The sequence below is a fragment of the Sander lucioperca genome, chromosome 11 (assembly GCF_008315115.2).
Source record: "Sander lucioperca isolate FBNREF2018 chromosome 11, SLUC_FBN_1.2, whole genome shotgun sequence".
NCBI classification, from domain to species: domain Eukaryota; kingdom Metazoa; phylum Chordata; class Actinopteri; order Perciformes; family Percidae; genus Sander; species Sander lucioperca.
The window spans coordinates 13,097,894-13,115,126 of NC_050183.1; the positions used below are offsets into that span (position 1 = coordinate 13,097,894).

Below are 17,233 nucleotides of genomic sequence, written 5' to 3' on the forward strand. Positions count from 1 at the left end.
CCCCCGTCTACATCTTTCTTCTTCTTTCTGTGTGGTAACCTAAACCTGAACTTGTCAACGACCAAGTGCCTCACTGAAGCATTACAACCCTGCACTTATTGTATAAAAAAAAAAAAAAAAAAAAAAAAAGCTTGTATTATTAATTTGTGCAAGCCTGAGTGTATTCCCCTGAGGACGAAGGTTTATTATATATAGCTGAGCAGCTCTCTCTCTGACCTTATGGATGGATATGGAAAAAAAACACACAGCCGACTCATGTGGATGAGCACTGTGTCCAGTGAAAGGAACCCAAGAACGGGAAAAATCAAAGCTAACACAACTCCAGTCCGGCCCCAAAGCCAAGGGATCGGCTGTGCGCATCTCTGAATAATTCATACTGTGGATCATGTTTAAGTCATAAATGGGATTACAAATTTACAGCAGTTTTTCCGTATGTTGTTCGCTAACAGGCCGAGTGGAAACGAGGCAGAGACACTAGAGTACAAGCCTGCGACCAACGACTAATTAGGCAGAGTTCAGAGGAATTTTCTACTTTTAAAAAGGACAATTCAGCGCATTGTCTGTTCTCAGGGGATATTTGATGAAGTGTGCAGTCTGGATCTTCTCAACTCTGATGAAGTAAATTCAGATGTATTTAGCTGCCATATTCTGTACATCTTCGATAGAATGTACAGATTAAAATTACATTTTGTGTTGTTGTTACTGTTGTTAACAAAACTTTACTTTGATATAGCAAACACCAGCTGTGCTTTGAAGCTAAAGTTGCTCTGAAGTCAACTTTGATCAGACTCCAGATGAATTATTGAGCACAATAGTCCATACAACACTGAGAAGCATGACTACGAACACCGCAGTGAAGATGGTTGTCTTTGGATAGCTTTTTGATTGTGGAGTGGAGTGTGTGTTTTTACGCACCTGGGAGAGCTAAGATATGAAGATGTCCCGTGGTGCATCAGAATCAGGGAGAGGCCGATGAGGAGAAACAGAGAAAATAGTTACTAGATAATTAAAACCATGCCGTTATTTCAACCATACAGTGATCCATCCTGAGCTCAGTTCATGAAAGCTTTACCATTCACTATTTTCAAGGGGTCTTTGTCTATGCACATGTATTCATTCATTGTATGTGTCTGGTTTGTTTAGAGAGAACAGAAGAAGAAGAAGATCATCAGCAGGAACAGTGACTGCAACTGAAGGCTGAACAAAGAAAAACTGTTATCAAAAGAGTACAAGAGGTCACAGTCCCGCCCACATTTATTTGAGTGACATGTGATCCCTGGGAAGTGAGCAGCGAGTGCTTAGCAACACCAATAGAGACCAAATATAGATGCTGATTGAATACATTTGTTCTTCTATTCTTTACTTTATCATCGACTACCTAAAATACAATTAAAAGACCATAAAATCCGAGAAAAAATAAATGTGTTTGTGTGGACATGCATGTTGAATTAACCCCAAAGCAGCAACTTAAAAACGTTTCTAGGTCCTGAGAGGAGGCTTGCTTTGTAATCGATGGAAATCCCAGATACTTTAAATATTCAACGGCTTTCCTGAGAGCTTTCATCATGACGTCTCTGTGCCACTGTTAGTCTTAAGTACATCTACAACGTTTACTTATTTATCTGAGCATCAGTCCATTTGCTCCCTTAGCTTTATAAAGCTCCTGTTTCTACACTGTGTTTCACGGAGACCACACACCTGATTTATTTATTCATGCATCAGAGGTCCATGCTCAGGCTTCCCTTGAAGCACCTGTCCTTCCGACTACACAACAACACACACAGCCCAAAACCCACCCTTGTTTTTAGCTGGTTGTAATGCCAAGTCTGTGGTTTAAAATATTGACGACTGGCATTTCTGTTTGCCTCTCTGCCTGTGCACAGATGCCATGTATGGGAGGAGATAGCGGAGGAAAAAAGCTCCAATCAGCAAGCGCAAATAAATGACATCGGTTACCTGTCAGAGAAGGAAAATGGCTTATGTGTCCTTATACTGTTGTTCAGATGATTTATGGGCAGATATGTCATTTCTTCTACACTCTTTTTTGGCATGTATGTACCATTACTGTGTGGATCATTGGTTCACAACCTTTGTTTGGTCACAAACACCACAGCCCTGCAAGATGAGCTCATCAACACCACACGTCATGTTCCCAAATGTGTTTTTTGAACTGATATTAAACTGGTTATTCAACAATATTCACTGTACTAAAGACGGATATTATTACAATAATTTGTTCATACAAGACACAGTGCTCTTGGAATTGTCCATGTTTAGGCTTTGTCTCTATTTTTCTTTTTTAAGTAGAAAAACAGAAGATACTACCACCACTTAAACTGGCAGAGGCTTGTCATTTCAACCTTTTATCCATTACTTTAAGCAATCTATTCTGATTTCTCTCCTCGCTTGCTAATTTTTCAGGCACTCTCAATCAATTACAAAATGTGCCTACCAGCACCTCTAAAGCTCCCCAATTAAAATGTTATATTTCGTTTGTTCAACATAAACCAAAGAAAATAAAAGTGACAGTTTGCAGTTTTTCGTGGCCAAACTATTTCTTGGCTGGGACCAGTAACTTCCTGGAGTCTCCTCTGGTTGCCTGGAAACCTTGGCCAATAAGTAATCTGACACATTTTTAACATGTCATAAATCATGTTTTATTTTAAGTTTTATTTGTTAATTATTTATTTGTTCTATTATTGTTGTTACTATTGTTCTATTTTTTGGGGGGGATTTGGGTCTTTTAAAACAAATGTTAACTCACCTGTGATGCCCTAGTGGGTGTATCCTCTATTCATTTTAATATGTCAGTGATTCAATTAGCATATTATGACTATTTATCCTCTTGACTGTTGCAAATTCTTAAAGAATTAGAAAATTAATATATTTATTAATTTTAAAAAACTAGAAATTAGCTATATTATACTGCACAACACATGACAAACAGCAATGGTTAGAGTCAATACTAAAACCCTTAAATAAAGCATCTACTAAAATATTTAATATATCCCATAAATATTTCATGGCATAAAAATGATGTGCGTCTTTGCACTTGTCAGTTCTGCAATGCTCTCTATATTGCTGTTGATTATTCTTCATTTTTTATCTCACTGGACTGCACCATCTCCTCCTTTATCTTATCTCTGAGCTCTGCAAATAAGCCTGAGAGCTGAAGCTTTACTGCATGCAGATCCCCTGCTGCCATCCACATATATCAGAGGTAGAATATGCTCTGTAGAGCTCAAGGCTGCAGAGACAGCTCTGCAATACTGTAGATGGTTACTGACCACGACTGTTACTGACCAGCTGAATGGGATGCAAAACCTCCTGATATAGAGGAGGAAAATAAAACAAGACAAAATACTGCAGCTTCCCTCCAGCATTTGCTGTAGGTTCAGTGGTTTATTGTGATATAAGGTTTGCATATTTTGCTCCCAGTATTATTCAATTACCTTCCTTTTCTTCTACCTCTTGACTTTTTGTATGTAGAAACAAAAAGGTAGTTCCAACATTTAACTCAAGCATTGTAGTTATTGTCTATACTTAAAACTCCAAAAGTCAGTGATTTTTACAGTTTTCTTTTCCTTTACAATAACGATCAGAGGTTTGTGGAAAGCTTTAAACAGTACTCACATGTTGATAAATAAAAGCCTTAATGGAGCTTTTAATTGGCATTATAGCCATCAATACTCGGCCGTACGTCATACGTACAATAACCTTGTGTACTCACACTCCATAACAGCTTTGATTGGGTATTATTTCTATATTACACAGGTTCAGACAGTCAGCACTATGGTGTTTTACAACACGCAGCAGTGAGTCAGAAGATGTGGTAATAACCTCAACAACACCTCTGTGTTTGCCCGACACAAAATCAATGACTGCTGCTGTGTTTCTAGAAATCGGGGCAGGCTGCTTGCCCCAGTCCGACCTTACAGCTCTGTCCAGGTGGTGTTTCTGCGTGTGTGTTACCCAACAGGCAAACAGGTCTATGGTTGCCATGGTAACAGGATGTAACATCAATGCTTGCTGACCCTGACCTTTGACCTCTCTGTGTGCAGTTTGACTCTACACTGAGGGCATGAATTCAGCCGTTTTATACTTAATTTCTTCACCGCCATTGACAAATTCATCCATTCATTGTTATCCATTTTTATTCCAACATAGGAACACTAATGTTTTAGAGTACTGTACTAACTCTTCCTGGCCAAAGCGGTGTACAACTGGCAAGTATTGCAATATCAACATACAACTCATGTGTGAAACAGGATCGATTCATTCAATCCATCCAGCTTATTACGTTATCCGTTTTTTTTTTTTCTTCTAATTTACAAACATTTAGATCTCAAACTAAGCTGTTGTCATTGACTCCTAGTCTGAAAAATTAGAGATAAGATATTAGAGTGATTGAAAAGAAAGTAGCTGATCAATGTCAAATACACAAGCATTAGCAAACTGAGCCCTAATCTGATCTGTGTTTCAATTAAAAGCTAATTTGCAACCATCAAAAGGACTTTTTACACTTCAGACTCAATCAACCTAAAATATATTTTGATTAAGAGTAGAATGACAGTATTTCACTTAGTTTGGGGAGTTATCTACCCCAGAAATCTGGGGTACTTAACTACATTAAGTTAAAAGATGGAAGGTGATTGAGGGGAAATTACTGATTAAGATCTTTGACGTATCATGCCTGCTTCTGTACAGCTCAGTCCAGCATCAATACTCTGAGAAAAGTGGTCCCCTGGCCTTGATTAAAACAATATTTAATACAACTTTACCATTAAATGACAGCTAAGTTGATGATTTCTTTTGTTCAGTTTGTGCAACAGACGTCTTGTGCTGTTGATTTTCTTGGTATTAATGCTCTGTTTTGTCGTATCCAGCAGTGTTTTCTCTCTGCTCTTGCTAAATAAATAGACAAGACAAACCATCACCTCTTACACACACACACACACACACACACACACACACACACACACACACACACACACAGTCTGTTAAGAATCCATGTCACTTGGACACAACTAAACACACTCTTAATGCTAATACTTGGCAGACTAGATAAACAAGACTAGCAGAGCAAAAAAATAGCAATGAGACATAGTTTCCTACATTTTTGAACAATTATACTGCAGTCGCCCAAACAGGGTGTGTCCTAGTAGTTGATGTTGATGTTGTAAATGTCAGAATAACTGCCCCAGAAACAAATATAATTTGTGTCGTGTAATCTACTTGTAATGCCACTACAGTGTGGCTTGTTTTGTAAGGGGAAAAAAGTTGAAGGACGAAACGTTTTCACTTCAGGTAAACTTTTACTTCTCCAACTGAACCTCAAAGTTATCAAGTCCACCAAGAAATCACCAATGCTGGCAGGATAAAAGCTGGCCATTGTCCTTTCAGCAGCAGCCAGATTCTCTTCAATTATAGATGACTCAGCTCTCCTCCATTCTCCTGATCCCTCATTCTTCTTTCTCTCAGCCCCGGCCATTACTGCCCCTCCAAACACCTTCAGCGCCAGCGTTTCTTTCTGCCTACCATATCCATTTGTCATGCATGAAATCTTTTAATGGAGTTAACCAATGGGAGAATAATGGAGTGGCCAGATGGGAATATATCTAATCCCTTGTGATTCAGTATATGTTTAAAATAGAAACAAAGCCACTAAGTTCATTGGGGTATTACCACTCTGCTCTGTTGTAATGGCCTGGGGGTTACAGACACCATCATGTCCCTTTAAGGTCCTGAACCTGAAACTGTTGACCATTAACCCTATTAAGGTTAAGGCCATGGCTAGACCTTTTCACGTTTCAAAATATTATATTTATTCTAAAGTCTGATCAACAAACCTTTCAGAATTTTATAGAATAATATTAGTGGTTTTTGAATCCTTACCAACAGTGGCAGTTCACTGGTGTCTGCACACAGTGGACAATTTGCTTGTTATAATGGTCACACTATTATAAAAAAAAAATCCTATTTTTATTACTCCTCATTACCCCTAATCTTCTTAATCTCTCTTTAAATTGGAATGAAAATATCCTCCATGCAGATTGTTTTGGTTTATATCCATGCCATTTGAGAATTTTTCCACCACTCCAGTATAACAGCGGTAAACAAACATTAATTGTAGTGCTCAAAGCATCTCAAATATCAATTTAAGAAACTTAACAGTAATGTATTTCCAGAAACAATGTCCTGATTACTTAGGATAATCCACAACCCCCCTGTGGGCAGTTTTCAACACTTTCTTTTCCTTTCCAAAATAGTTCCCACTAAATGTGTTTGCAGTGAGGTCTGCAGTAAAAGGTTTTTTTTAGATCAGCAAATGGAAAAGCTTTCATGGGGTGATTTATTGTTATACTATACAACTACTAATAAATAAGCATAGCAAATGTATGTATTACTATGTAAATGTTCCCTTATTAACTTATTTTGGCTAATTAGGGCTTTTGTCAGATCTCGATGATAACTTATAGCTTTGGTTATTTTGAGTATATGGAGTTTCCATTTTCTACTTGGGGAATGCTCTAATCAGACAAAATAACAAAAAAAAACTTTAAGAAAGTAGAGTTTTACCTCTGGAGCTGCAATGTTGAGCGCAGGGTTGGCTAATTCAAACCTCTCCTGAGATTTCTCTCTAGCCAGACGGGCCGTCTCCTTCACCTCCTTAAACTGCTCTGCAAACTGCAGGTGGAGAGAGAAGACAGAAGTTATACTGTCAGCCAAGATAACCTGGAAACTCAAACAACATACAGTACCTACAGCATCCTTAAATCTTCTTGTGGTACTTGTACATGATAATGTAAGTTCATTTAGAAAAATAAATTTGACTTCTTGGCTGTATCACTTATGTATCATGCAGCTTCATTCTGGAGTAACACAAATATTTGTTCCATTTATTGTTGAGGTGCTGTGACCTCGGACCCCTTTCTGTTCTTCATCTGTAATTTCATTATAGTAATTTAAGCATAGTTTACACTCACTCTTGAAGTGAAGAAACATCTGTGTGTGACAGATGTTCTGTTTTCTCACAGTAAAATCCAAATCTTGCAGATAAATACAATAATAATAATTATTGTGGGAGGAAGTGTATGACAACCTGCATCATGGTTAGGAAAAGATACTGGAGACGTTTTGTGTCTATGTGTAAATTAAATCCAGCTGCATCAGACACTGACAGTATAAAAGATATGTTAATATGAATTGAAAATGGGGGAACATCATCACATCACTGTACTCTCCTACTACATAGTTCCTCTTTTTCACCCTCACCCTCTCTGTGTAATATCTAATAAATGAAAAACTCTTAAGTATTTAAGTATTTTGTTTGAATGCTGCCGAGGTGTGTGTGAGCTGTGTTTACCTGCTGCAGCTGCTGCTCCGTGGAGAAGCCCAGGCCATAGACGGTGTTGGCCCTGCTGTCTGCCCACTGGCCAAACTTCTGGGAGGTTTTGGTGAAGGTCATGTTGGGGGTGATGGTGCTGTTGATGATGGCCTGACATGACAGACAATAAAACAAGTAATAAATAACATGAACAACAAAAGTTTTTAAGGTGATTCCAGTGGGAAAAGTGGGACGTTGTTGTGATAAAAAAAAAAAAGATCCTGCAAAGAAATACAGGATATATACATAAAAGCACAGCAAGAACAGAGAGTAAAAATAAACATGTTGTATTATCAATATGCACACTGGAGGGTGTTCAGCCACAATCTATAGAGGGTCAACCCTAACATAAATCTGACATACAGATAGAAGAGAAATTATTGTTATATTGTTACATTTCTTTTTATGATTTATACTTAATCTTTGCTACAAAAATAAAGTAATTTCTTCACTGGAACACATTTATTATTCATATTTATCATTTTTGTTTTAATATTATTTTAAAAAAAATTAAATCACATTTTTGATATTTTCTTCAACTGTATTTGTTTTCACTTCATTCATTTCTTCAGTATTTGAATTTTTAAGTAAATCTACAACTACATTAGCTGTGATGAAGGTGCATTAACTGCTGGGGTGCTGCAGTTCCATGTTAATCATATGCATTAATCAAGCTACGTCACATGCTTAAAATACCTTCAAAATGTCATTTTCAGAGACAGAGTATTCACAATATTCAGAACCAACAAGAACATTAATAATTTATGTCACCTTTAAATGCCAAATTTATTTCAGCTCATTGTTATTTTTCCTTTTCATGTACTTGAAAATATGCTGATTTTCATCTGATTATCAAGAGGCCAATTATTCACTGTGCAGCAGCTGATTACAGTAAACAGGCTGGTGTTTGCTTTCAGTTTTATGGCTTTCTTTAGGATCATTAGCAACAATAAATAACACGGCAACATTAATTCCACAATTCACATTTAGATAATGTAGTCGTCCGAATCTGCAGTTGTATCCTTTACAGTTAAAAACATTATAGAGGTCTACTGGAGAACAATGTGTGCAAAAAAAGACATCAACAGCCAGGCCAGAATAAGAACTAAGTGAAAAAGCTTGTTGTGGTGTGCGTTGATCTGTTCAGAAATACTCTCTAGCGAACAGTCTGATGAGGTGGATTTGTTGCCAAATGTAGATTTCTTTGGTCTCTTCTCCAAAAGCCTCAAGTCTCAGGGAGCTAAATTGGCACAACTGGGTGATAACTACAAAGAGTTTTCATTTAGGTGCTGCTAGAAGATATGCTGTCAGTGCTGGGACTCCCGGATGTGTTACTGTTCTTGTGGATGCGGTATTACCGATGACGGTGTGTTATAAAGATTCTTGGACTAATGCATCCACACCTATAACAGCCACAACCAAATGGAAAACAGATTTATTTACATTTATCTGAAGAATCTGCAGGATAGGGTGCACAGAGGGAGCTAATGGAGGAGGATTTGATACAGAAGAGTCCCTACACTAATGTACTAATACTAATATAATACCATATGATAAAAAAAACTCAATGCTGCATGCAGCAAGCTGCAGAATGTTACTACAGATGGAACAGGCTCAACAAAAGCTTGATTCGAGTTTTCATGAAGTCCCTTGTGCTGGCTTTATTTGACAGAAATACTATAATCAATTTTAAACACAAACCATTTAAGAATTAAACAATGCTGAAAAAGACTTAAAAAAAATGGGTGGTTTAAAGGATGATTTATTGGTACTTAACATTTCTCGTCTTAAAAGAGTAAGCAGAATGACTTGCCTTTTTGTGTGTCTTGACCTGAAAACCAAATATCAATATGTGTGATGTGAACATATGAAGTAGCATTTATACATATGTTTCTGTGCAGTCATGTCTGTGGTGGGCTCCCACCTTTGTCCCGCCAACACTGATGATGCGGTAGACACTACGGCTGGCATCGTAGAAGAAGGACACAGTGACGGCGTGTTTGCTGGCCGGCAGCCAGTTGCGCTTAGTGGCCGGGTCGATCTGGAAGACATGAGCTCTGGCGCTGAAGATGGGCTGCTCCCTTAAAAACACACAACAGAACTTAATGTTACAGGTGATTTAGTGTCACGTTCATTTACAAAAAACGTCTCAAAAACAACTTCATTTATGCTTTATAGTGAAGAAAAAAAATAACTGAACTTTGAGGAAACAGGTTTTAATAAATAAAAGACTGACACTAATAGAACAATTGAAAACCTAATATGACTGTAGGAATTATGAAAATACCTTTTGGAGAGCATCTCATTTGGTGAAATGTTGTGCTATTAATCATTTTGTAACAGCACGTGTCACTTTTTTGAGGGAGGTGAATGAATCTCTCTTCTGCCTGAAATTTGTCACTCAGCTCTGTCACAAACAGTGAGGTGAGCCTGAGGTCAAGTGTTACACGCCTGAATTTTAAGAAGCATAAATCTGCCTGCATGTGACAGTCGTCGCTGAGCCAGTTTCTCTGCGGAGAAACTCACCTCAGGGGCTCCGAATATAAAGATGAGCGAGCAGACTGTCATCCCAAGTCAAATGCAAACTGTATCCATCATTATTATACGCTGATCTGAAAGTTAGTTAAAAACTGCAAAATAACTTTACCATTACATTTTTGAAATGTATTTTTCAATGCTCTGAGAACCACAACTTCCATTCCATTTTATTGAGGTGGTGGGAGAAGTATCAGCAACAGATATCTAAAAACCAAGACAAATAAAACCAAACTTTAGGCAGAAAAACTGCTTTTGCGCGTGCCGTTATACTATTTGTAGTGTGTTGTGAGTCACACACTACACCAAGCCCAATGTTTTGTCGTCAATATTCTCCTATAACGTTTGCTTTATTCATTTTATTGACAGCATGTTTATAAATATACTACCTAGTATAGGTATATTTTTGGATGGTATAAGTTTTCAGAAAAAGCAATACATTTCAGTTAATAAACTTTCATGTGCTGCTTTATGAAATAATTAAGGCAACAATGATAAAAAAAAAATACATTCACAGTTATCCTTATGAGCTATGCAATACTTGGAAAATATCACACACAGAAAACCCCTTTTTTAGTACACCGATCAAAGCCAAAGGGCTAAAACATATATACACATCACTAAAATGAATGGAATATTATTATCATCTTGTTCATCTGTTTGAGTGCAAATCATTGACTTTTTTGGCACTTTGAAGGCCCCATTAACGATAGATAAAACTATAGATAGGGCAAAAATAGACAAATAGACAAAAATAACCAATTTCCGAATGCAATTGCGTTTTTTTAGGAACCTTGGGGTCACTGATGTTCTGGTGTAATGAGGCTATTGGTTCAAATGAAGCTGAAGATTTGCTAACCGCTAGCAGTCCAATTAGCCATCCTGCTCTCTTTGAAGAACCATGCTGTGGGGCCTCTAACCGTGGATAGAGGCTCACAGGCAATGAGGCACTATGCGGTGAATTCATGCAACATTACACAGCTAATAGAGTTTGCATAATGCCAATGTATGCAATGAGCCGTTCCCATTGCAAGTCAATTATATACCGACATTAATGAGGATAATGTGTGCAGGGAGGAGGCTCTGTTCTTTGTCTAAGCAAGAGAAATAACCATGTATATAGGTCAGCACTGTCTATATGAAGCATTGTTCCCACTGGGTTTGGTTGGAATTACTGTATATTTGCATACAAACAATAGTTGATATTGTTTCAAAACAGATTACTGAAGCTACAATTGACAATAGACAATAGCAGCACAGCCAAGGAAGCAGATTTAGGTGTCAGTCAGGTCCAGATGGCAGCAGCTAAAATACAATAAATACAAATATGGGTCTAAGTTGACTGAACAACACAGAGTCACTGGACAAAAAATACCAATGTAGTTTGTGATACACAGCAGTTTTGTTTCAATTCAAGTATTCTGATAACTCCCCTTCCAGTTTCTCACAGGAGTTACAGACTCCTGTTTGGTTGCTGCCACATAAATAGGATTCCTATGCTAGTTAGTCAAAGATTGAAAGCTGAAGACTAAAAGGTTTGATTTTTGTTTCAAGTTCAATCAGAGCACACTAGTATTACTTTAATTAAAAAAGGTAAAACAATGATTTTTTTAAATGAATCTTAATGGATAAAGATTTTGGGTGCACATCATTTATAAAGTAAATAGGACAACAAACTCTGGTCAAAGTAAAAGACAATGTGTGTTTTTTTCGTTTATTCATAATCGTTGAGTTAATGACATCATGGGAATACAAGGCTCGTACCTAACTAGCTTAGCTTATTATGTCTTTGACAAACTGCATTTAGCCTGGTCTACTTCACTGGACAACAGACTAATTAGATTACTGCAGCCAACAGCAGTTTTGTTTCATGTTGCTTAGAAAGTTGCTTTCAGCCTTGTGAGCTCTTTTTATGGGCCTTTTCCACAGCAGATATTTTGACGCAATTAGCAGGAAAGGTAGCCTGGAAGAGACCCAAATCCAAAAGATTAAGGGTCTGGCTATGAGTAATGAAAATGGCCCAACTCGAGGGGCAGCACCAAGCATGCATTTGAAAATATCACTGCACGCAACTGGATAACACTACAACCAATGTTTACTGACTGATTCCGGACTTTTTAGCTCGCCTCTGGCCCGCCTATATCAGATACACCGATGCGATTGGTGCAGCTCGGCTCCAAGGGCATAGGTAATGAACATCATTACTCATTGTCAGAGTGACTCGCTGAGCAAATTCAAATTGTGCGCTCGCGAGAACTCTGGATTTCCAGGGTACAGGAAAGGTGCAATCAATAACATTAATAGTGTCCCACTACTGGGTATGCTGGCTCTCTGTCATGACTAACTAGGACACCTCAATGGAATGAAGCCAATAATGGTTTCATTTACACCTGTGTTTCTCCCTCTACAACAAGCCAAAATGTCTACCACCAATAAAAACTACCACAGCCATAAACAGGGAGGTGTTCAGCGCTGCCTCTTACCAAACTTTTCTTTTAAATATCAAAAGGTGCTGCAATAAACATCCTGCTGTTGCAATACTGTTGTTGCTGTTATAGCAGCGAAACAATACAGTTATGTGTCCTGTTGGATTAAATCTTAGAACATTGCCAATGCCAATTTTTTACTGCACATTTAATTTGCAATACATGCTTCATGATAGCATTGATAAAGAGTTTGGACTGTAGTTGACATGTCACTGCTGGGTTTTGGGTTTTCTTCATGTACGTGTAGGTTTTCATGCCGGAAACACCCATCGCAAAATGTGAAAGGCTGTTGTAAAGTATTGTGTGCAATGTTTTTCAACCAGAAAACATGGAATATGTTGCCACTGCAGAACTGTTGTCAGGCACTTCTAAAAAATAACATGGCAGGAGATTAAAAAGTCACAGTCCATCATCACTTGGCCAGGAAAACACAGATTTTATTTGGTTTTTAACTCAACCACTTGAATTATTTCTAGCTCTAACCTCTGACCAATTATGCCCACAAGAAAGGTTGCCGTAACCTAAGAGTTCAATCTGCATCCTGACAAAAACAATAACCAAACACTGCTACAGACAGGGCATCTGCATATTATTCACCAGCTTGAGCATTTCAGTGTATAGACAGTAGAGTTATCATCTCTATCACCTTTAACAGCCACTGTGCTATCGCCCTTGAGCAAAGCCATTTTAGCAACAATTTATAAAGTGAAAAAATGTTTTGGGTAACAGGAAAAATTGCTGGTTCTTTCATAGTCTCTTTACCAATTTTAAGAAAGAAAAACAAGTTTCCATTATAGTGTAACACAGCTTTTCAGGTAGGAGAGTTTGATCAAAAGGTTTTTTGGTAAACTTAAACACTTATCTTACTTGCAAGAGGTAAAATCCGGCTTAAAATATCAGACACAAATCAAGCAAAGTAACAGCAAGAAAGTGCTTAATTATGCTCAATAAAACTAATGATCTGGCTGCGTAGCTGATAACCAGGACGTTAAAGTGCCCATATTATGAAAAAATCACTTTTTCTGGGATTTGGGGTGTTATTTTGTGTCTCTGGTGTTTCCACACACATACAAACTTTGAAAAAAATCCATCCATGCTGTTTAGAGTGAGATACAGTTTCTGAATGTGTCCTGCCTTCAGTCTCTGGGTGAGCTGTTCAAAATCGGCACGGCTTGTGACGTCACAAGCCGAAACGAACTGGCTAACCGCAACCATTAGCTCGTAGCATTAGCGTTAGCATGCTAACGCTAATGCTAACGCTAGCATGCTAACGCTAATGCTAACGCTAGCATGCTACCTCCTTCTCAATAGCAAAGCACTGCTACAACACACACAAGTTCACCATAATCTACAAAAGAACTACTTCCATGTGCGCCCTCATTTAGAAGTCTCCCAGCTAATCCTGCCTTGTAACTGACCAAAGTTGTAGAAACAGCCTTTCTTTTACTGTCTATGGAGCTAGCTAGCTGACATGATCTGCATCTGAGCTACTGGGCATGTGCAGTGCAATCAAAGATAGTACAGAAGAAGAAGAAGAAAAGAGGTCTCACTCTGTAGCTAAAACAGATACCAGCTGAAAAGAGGAGCTGCAGCAGTGAGAGAGAGCACTGCAGTACAACAAAAATATGGTGTTTTTTGAAAATTAAACCATGTAAACCTATTCTGGTACAACCTTAAAATACAATTCTGAACCTGAAAATGAGCATAATATGGCTGCTTTAAAGGAACACGCCGACTTATTGGGACTTTAGCTTATTCACCGTATCCCCCAGATTTAGATAAGTCCATACATACCCTTCTTATCTCCGTGCGTGTTGTAACTCTGTCTGACGCACCCACCGCTAGCCTAGCTTAGCACAGATCCTGAAGGTAAGCGGCTCCATCTAGCCTACTGCTCCCAATAAGTGACAAAATAACGCCAACATTTTCCTATTTACATGTTGTGATTTGTATAGTCACAGTGTGTACAAATAAAAAAGGTCACATGAGACACAGCCATCTTCTAACCATAAACATACTGGGAACTATATTCTCAGAAGGCGAAGCATTGCTGCTTCTGCACTTGGGCAAAGTGATTTGCTCGCAGCACCTGAGAAGCCCCGGTGAGGAGCAGAGAGTTCGCTCAGTTGATTGTCACAGAATAAGCCTGGCTGAACACACTTATCACGGACGGCAACTAGCAAGGTGCAGGGCGAGCTAGCTACTGGCAGGATAGAGACAGGGTAGGTGAATTTAACAAATGTCTGAGTTGAAAACGCATCTTGTTGTCACGTAAGGGCCCTGTTCATGTTGCACAGACATCTAGATTGCATTTTGTGTCTGTTAAGGGGCACAAAAGTACTCTAAAACCTGCCCCGACAACTGCCGTTTTAGCTCAGTGGAAGCTCGTAGACGTAGCTGCAGCTACTCCGTGTTGACTGCACCGATTTGGCTCGTTTTTTTTTATTATTATTATTTCTATCGACTGTACTCGCATATTTATAGCGATCAAGATTAAGAATTCTCCTTTAATGACAAACAATGACTGACTGCTCATCAGCTCCCATGCTGTCACAGCGGATCACACAGAAATGAACAAGGCATTCATTTGGCTCGTCTTAATGTTGCTAATCAGCTCAGACAGGATGCATCCTGTCGAGGTTTGATGAAATGAGCAGATTAAAACTGGATAAAATTTTCCTCCCGAGGTGAGGGTGAGCAAACACTGCACAGCCACTTGACAGCCACAGAAGCTGTATAACCTAACGCAGAGCAGTAGAGAGGAGTGTAGTCTGATGTGGTACTGTACACGGACCTGATCCAATTACCATGAACCTGTTGTATACACTCAATGCCATGAACGTGTGTAGCCTTTTATCAAATCAGGTGTTGTGAAGGTAAAACCCTGCATGACAAAAAGAAGAGAGCTAAAATTAAAGAACCTTGAATCAGCCCAACATATTTAACCCCACAGGAAGACAAGTTACCACATTTAAGTCTGATAAAAGATCAAGATATGATCTGAATAGCTCCACTGGTTGTGCAATACCACAATGTAAAAATGCTCAATTACAATCAAACTTCTGCATATTTTAAAGTAGCCTACAGAAATTTTCACAGCAAAATATACTCAAGTAACCAAAAGGAAAACAAAAAAACTCATACAGCCATCATTTTATCATAACTGAACATTACCATGTACACAGAATGATAATGTTGGGGCTGGTTGAAGTGGAGCTACTTCATATACTGTTTGGTAGTCATCAATCTATTCCAGGTCAAATATACATTGGCCCATCCCCCCTCCGTCATACTGTACACACTGACTGCTGCACATCAGTGTGTGAGTGGAGGGAGAGCTATGTTCAGATTACAGCTCAGTAATTAAATGGGTCAAAAACATGTTTTTTGAGGTGTAAACTGTTTCAGGCACTGCGTCACATTTTTGTTTCCCCGGGATTGAGAATCAAAACTTCAATGTCTCTGTATGTCTCATAGTGTCTTACTTAAGCCTCTAAGATGAGGTCCTATGGGGAAGCTGATCAACTTTGAAGTTAAGCTATAAACATACAGAGGTTTAATATATTATGGAAAAACAAGGTACCACGACAAACTACTCAAATCTGCTGGAAAGGTGTCATTTAAAACGGTATTTAAAAGCTGTGTGTTTCCATTAAATTTCAGATATCCGTGTCCAAGATAATTGTACTATGAAAATTTCATATGCTATCTGTCCACTTAGAAACCACTCTGACCTCCTAATAAACAGATTAAAAAGTTTTTATTTTGAGATTATTTTTTTGGGGCATTTGATGCCTTTATTTTTATAGGACAGATGAAGACATGAAATGGGAGAGATAGGGGGAATGACATGCAGCAAATGGCCGCAGGTCAGAGTTGAACCCGCGGCCGCTGCGTCGAGGAGTAAACCTCTATATACAGTATGTGCGCCTACTCTACCAACTGAGCTAACCCGGCCACCAGATTAAAAGTTCTTTAAAGTATTTTGAGGGCAATAACAAGCCACAACTTTATAAAAATGTCTCTGTGTTTTGTTCTGTGGAGGAGCACTAATTACAAATATTACTTTTAGTCTATCTTTCAAGAGACATGTGGGAGGTTATTTCATAATTAGAAAAACTCACCCTCAACTAAAAGCCCATCACAACAAGTGCCTCAGCTGTTTTCAAACTGAATTCCTCCCTGCTTTCTCAGCGTAATGCACATCATATTATACGGGAATTAGAGCCAAGTAATGATTATTTCAATCATTTAATAATACATCAATTATTTTCTCCATTCAAAATCATTTGGTTTATAGATTGTCAGGGGAAAAAATGAAAAATGTTAGTCACATTGTCCCGGAGGTCAACAAACACTCCAAAACTAAAAGATATTCAGTTCATAACTTGACAGACAGAAGCAAAACAGAAAATCCTTCCAATTAAGAAGCTGGAACAAATTAATATTCAACATCAAATGAGATTAGTCGATTATCCAAATAATTTTCTCTCTAATTTCTACATTGTCTCTAGAGGGAATACCAGGCCAAAAAAGAGAATTGTCTTCATTTTTAGTGGCAATAGTGCTGGAGATGTGCTAAAACCAATGTGAGTTACATGAGAAGCCTTTGGGAGCTGGTTTTGTGAAACACTGGCAGAACAACCACTTTTTCAATGAAGAAGAACAACTAGTTCTCCTTGGGATTTAAAAAAAAAAAGAAAGACATACTCAGTAAAACCTGGGAGACACATAAGAGAAAGCTCTGCTGGGATCAGAGCCCAGGCAGGCAGGTCAGTGGGGGAAACAGAGGTTTGAGCTACACTTGAGGATACAGCCCTACCAG

General features: G+C 38.3%; 1 protein-coding gene across 2 annotated transcripts in view; it reads right to left on the minus strand.

The window, feature by feature from the left end:
- Positions 1-17,233, minus strand: part of homer3b (homer scaffold protein 3b) — a 42,807-nt gene that overhangs the window by 16,139 nt on the left and 9,435 nt on the right. For both annotated transcript variants that reach the window (XM_031303908.2, XM_031303909.2), the window contains 4 exons: positions 9,312-9,468; positions 7,367-7,498; positions 6,580-6,687; positions 916-924 (listed from right to left, as the gene is read on the minus strand). In XM_031303908.2, the coding sequence (XP_031159768.1) occupies positions 916-924; positions 6,580-6,687; positions 7,367-7,498; positions 9,312-9,468 (406 nt within the window). The remainder of the gene's footprint in view (positions 1-915; positions 925-6,579; positions 6,688-7,366; positions 7,499-9,311; positions 9,469-17,233) is intronic.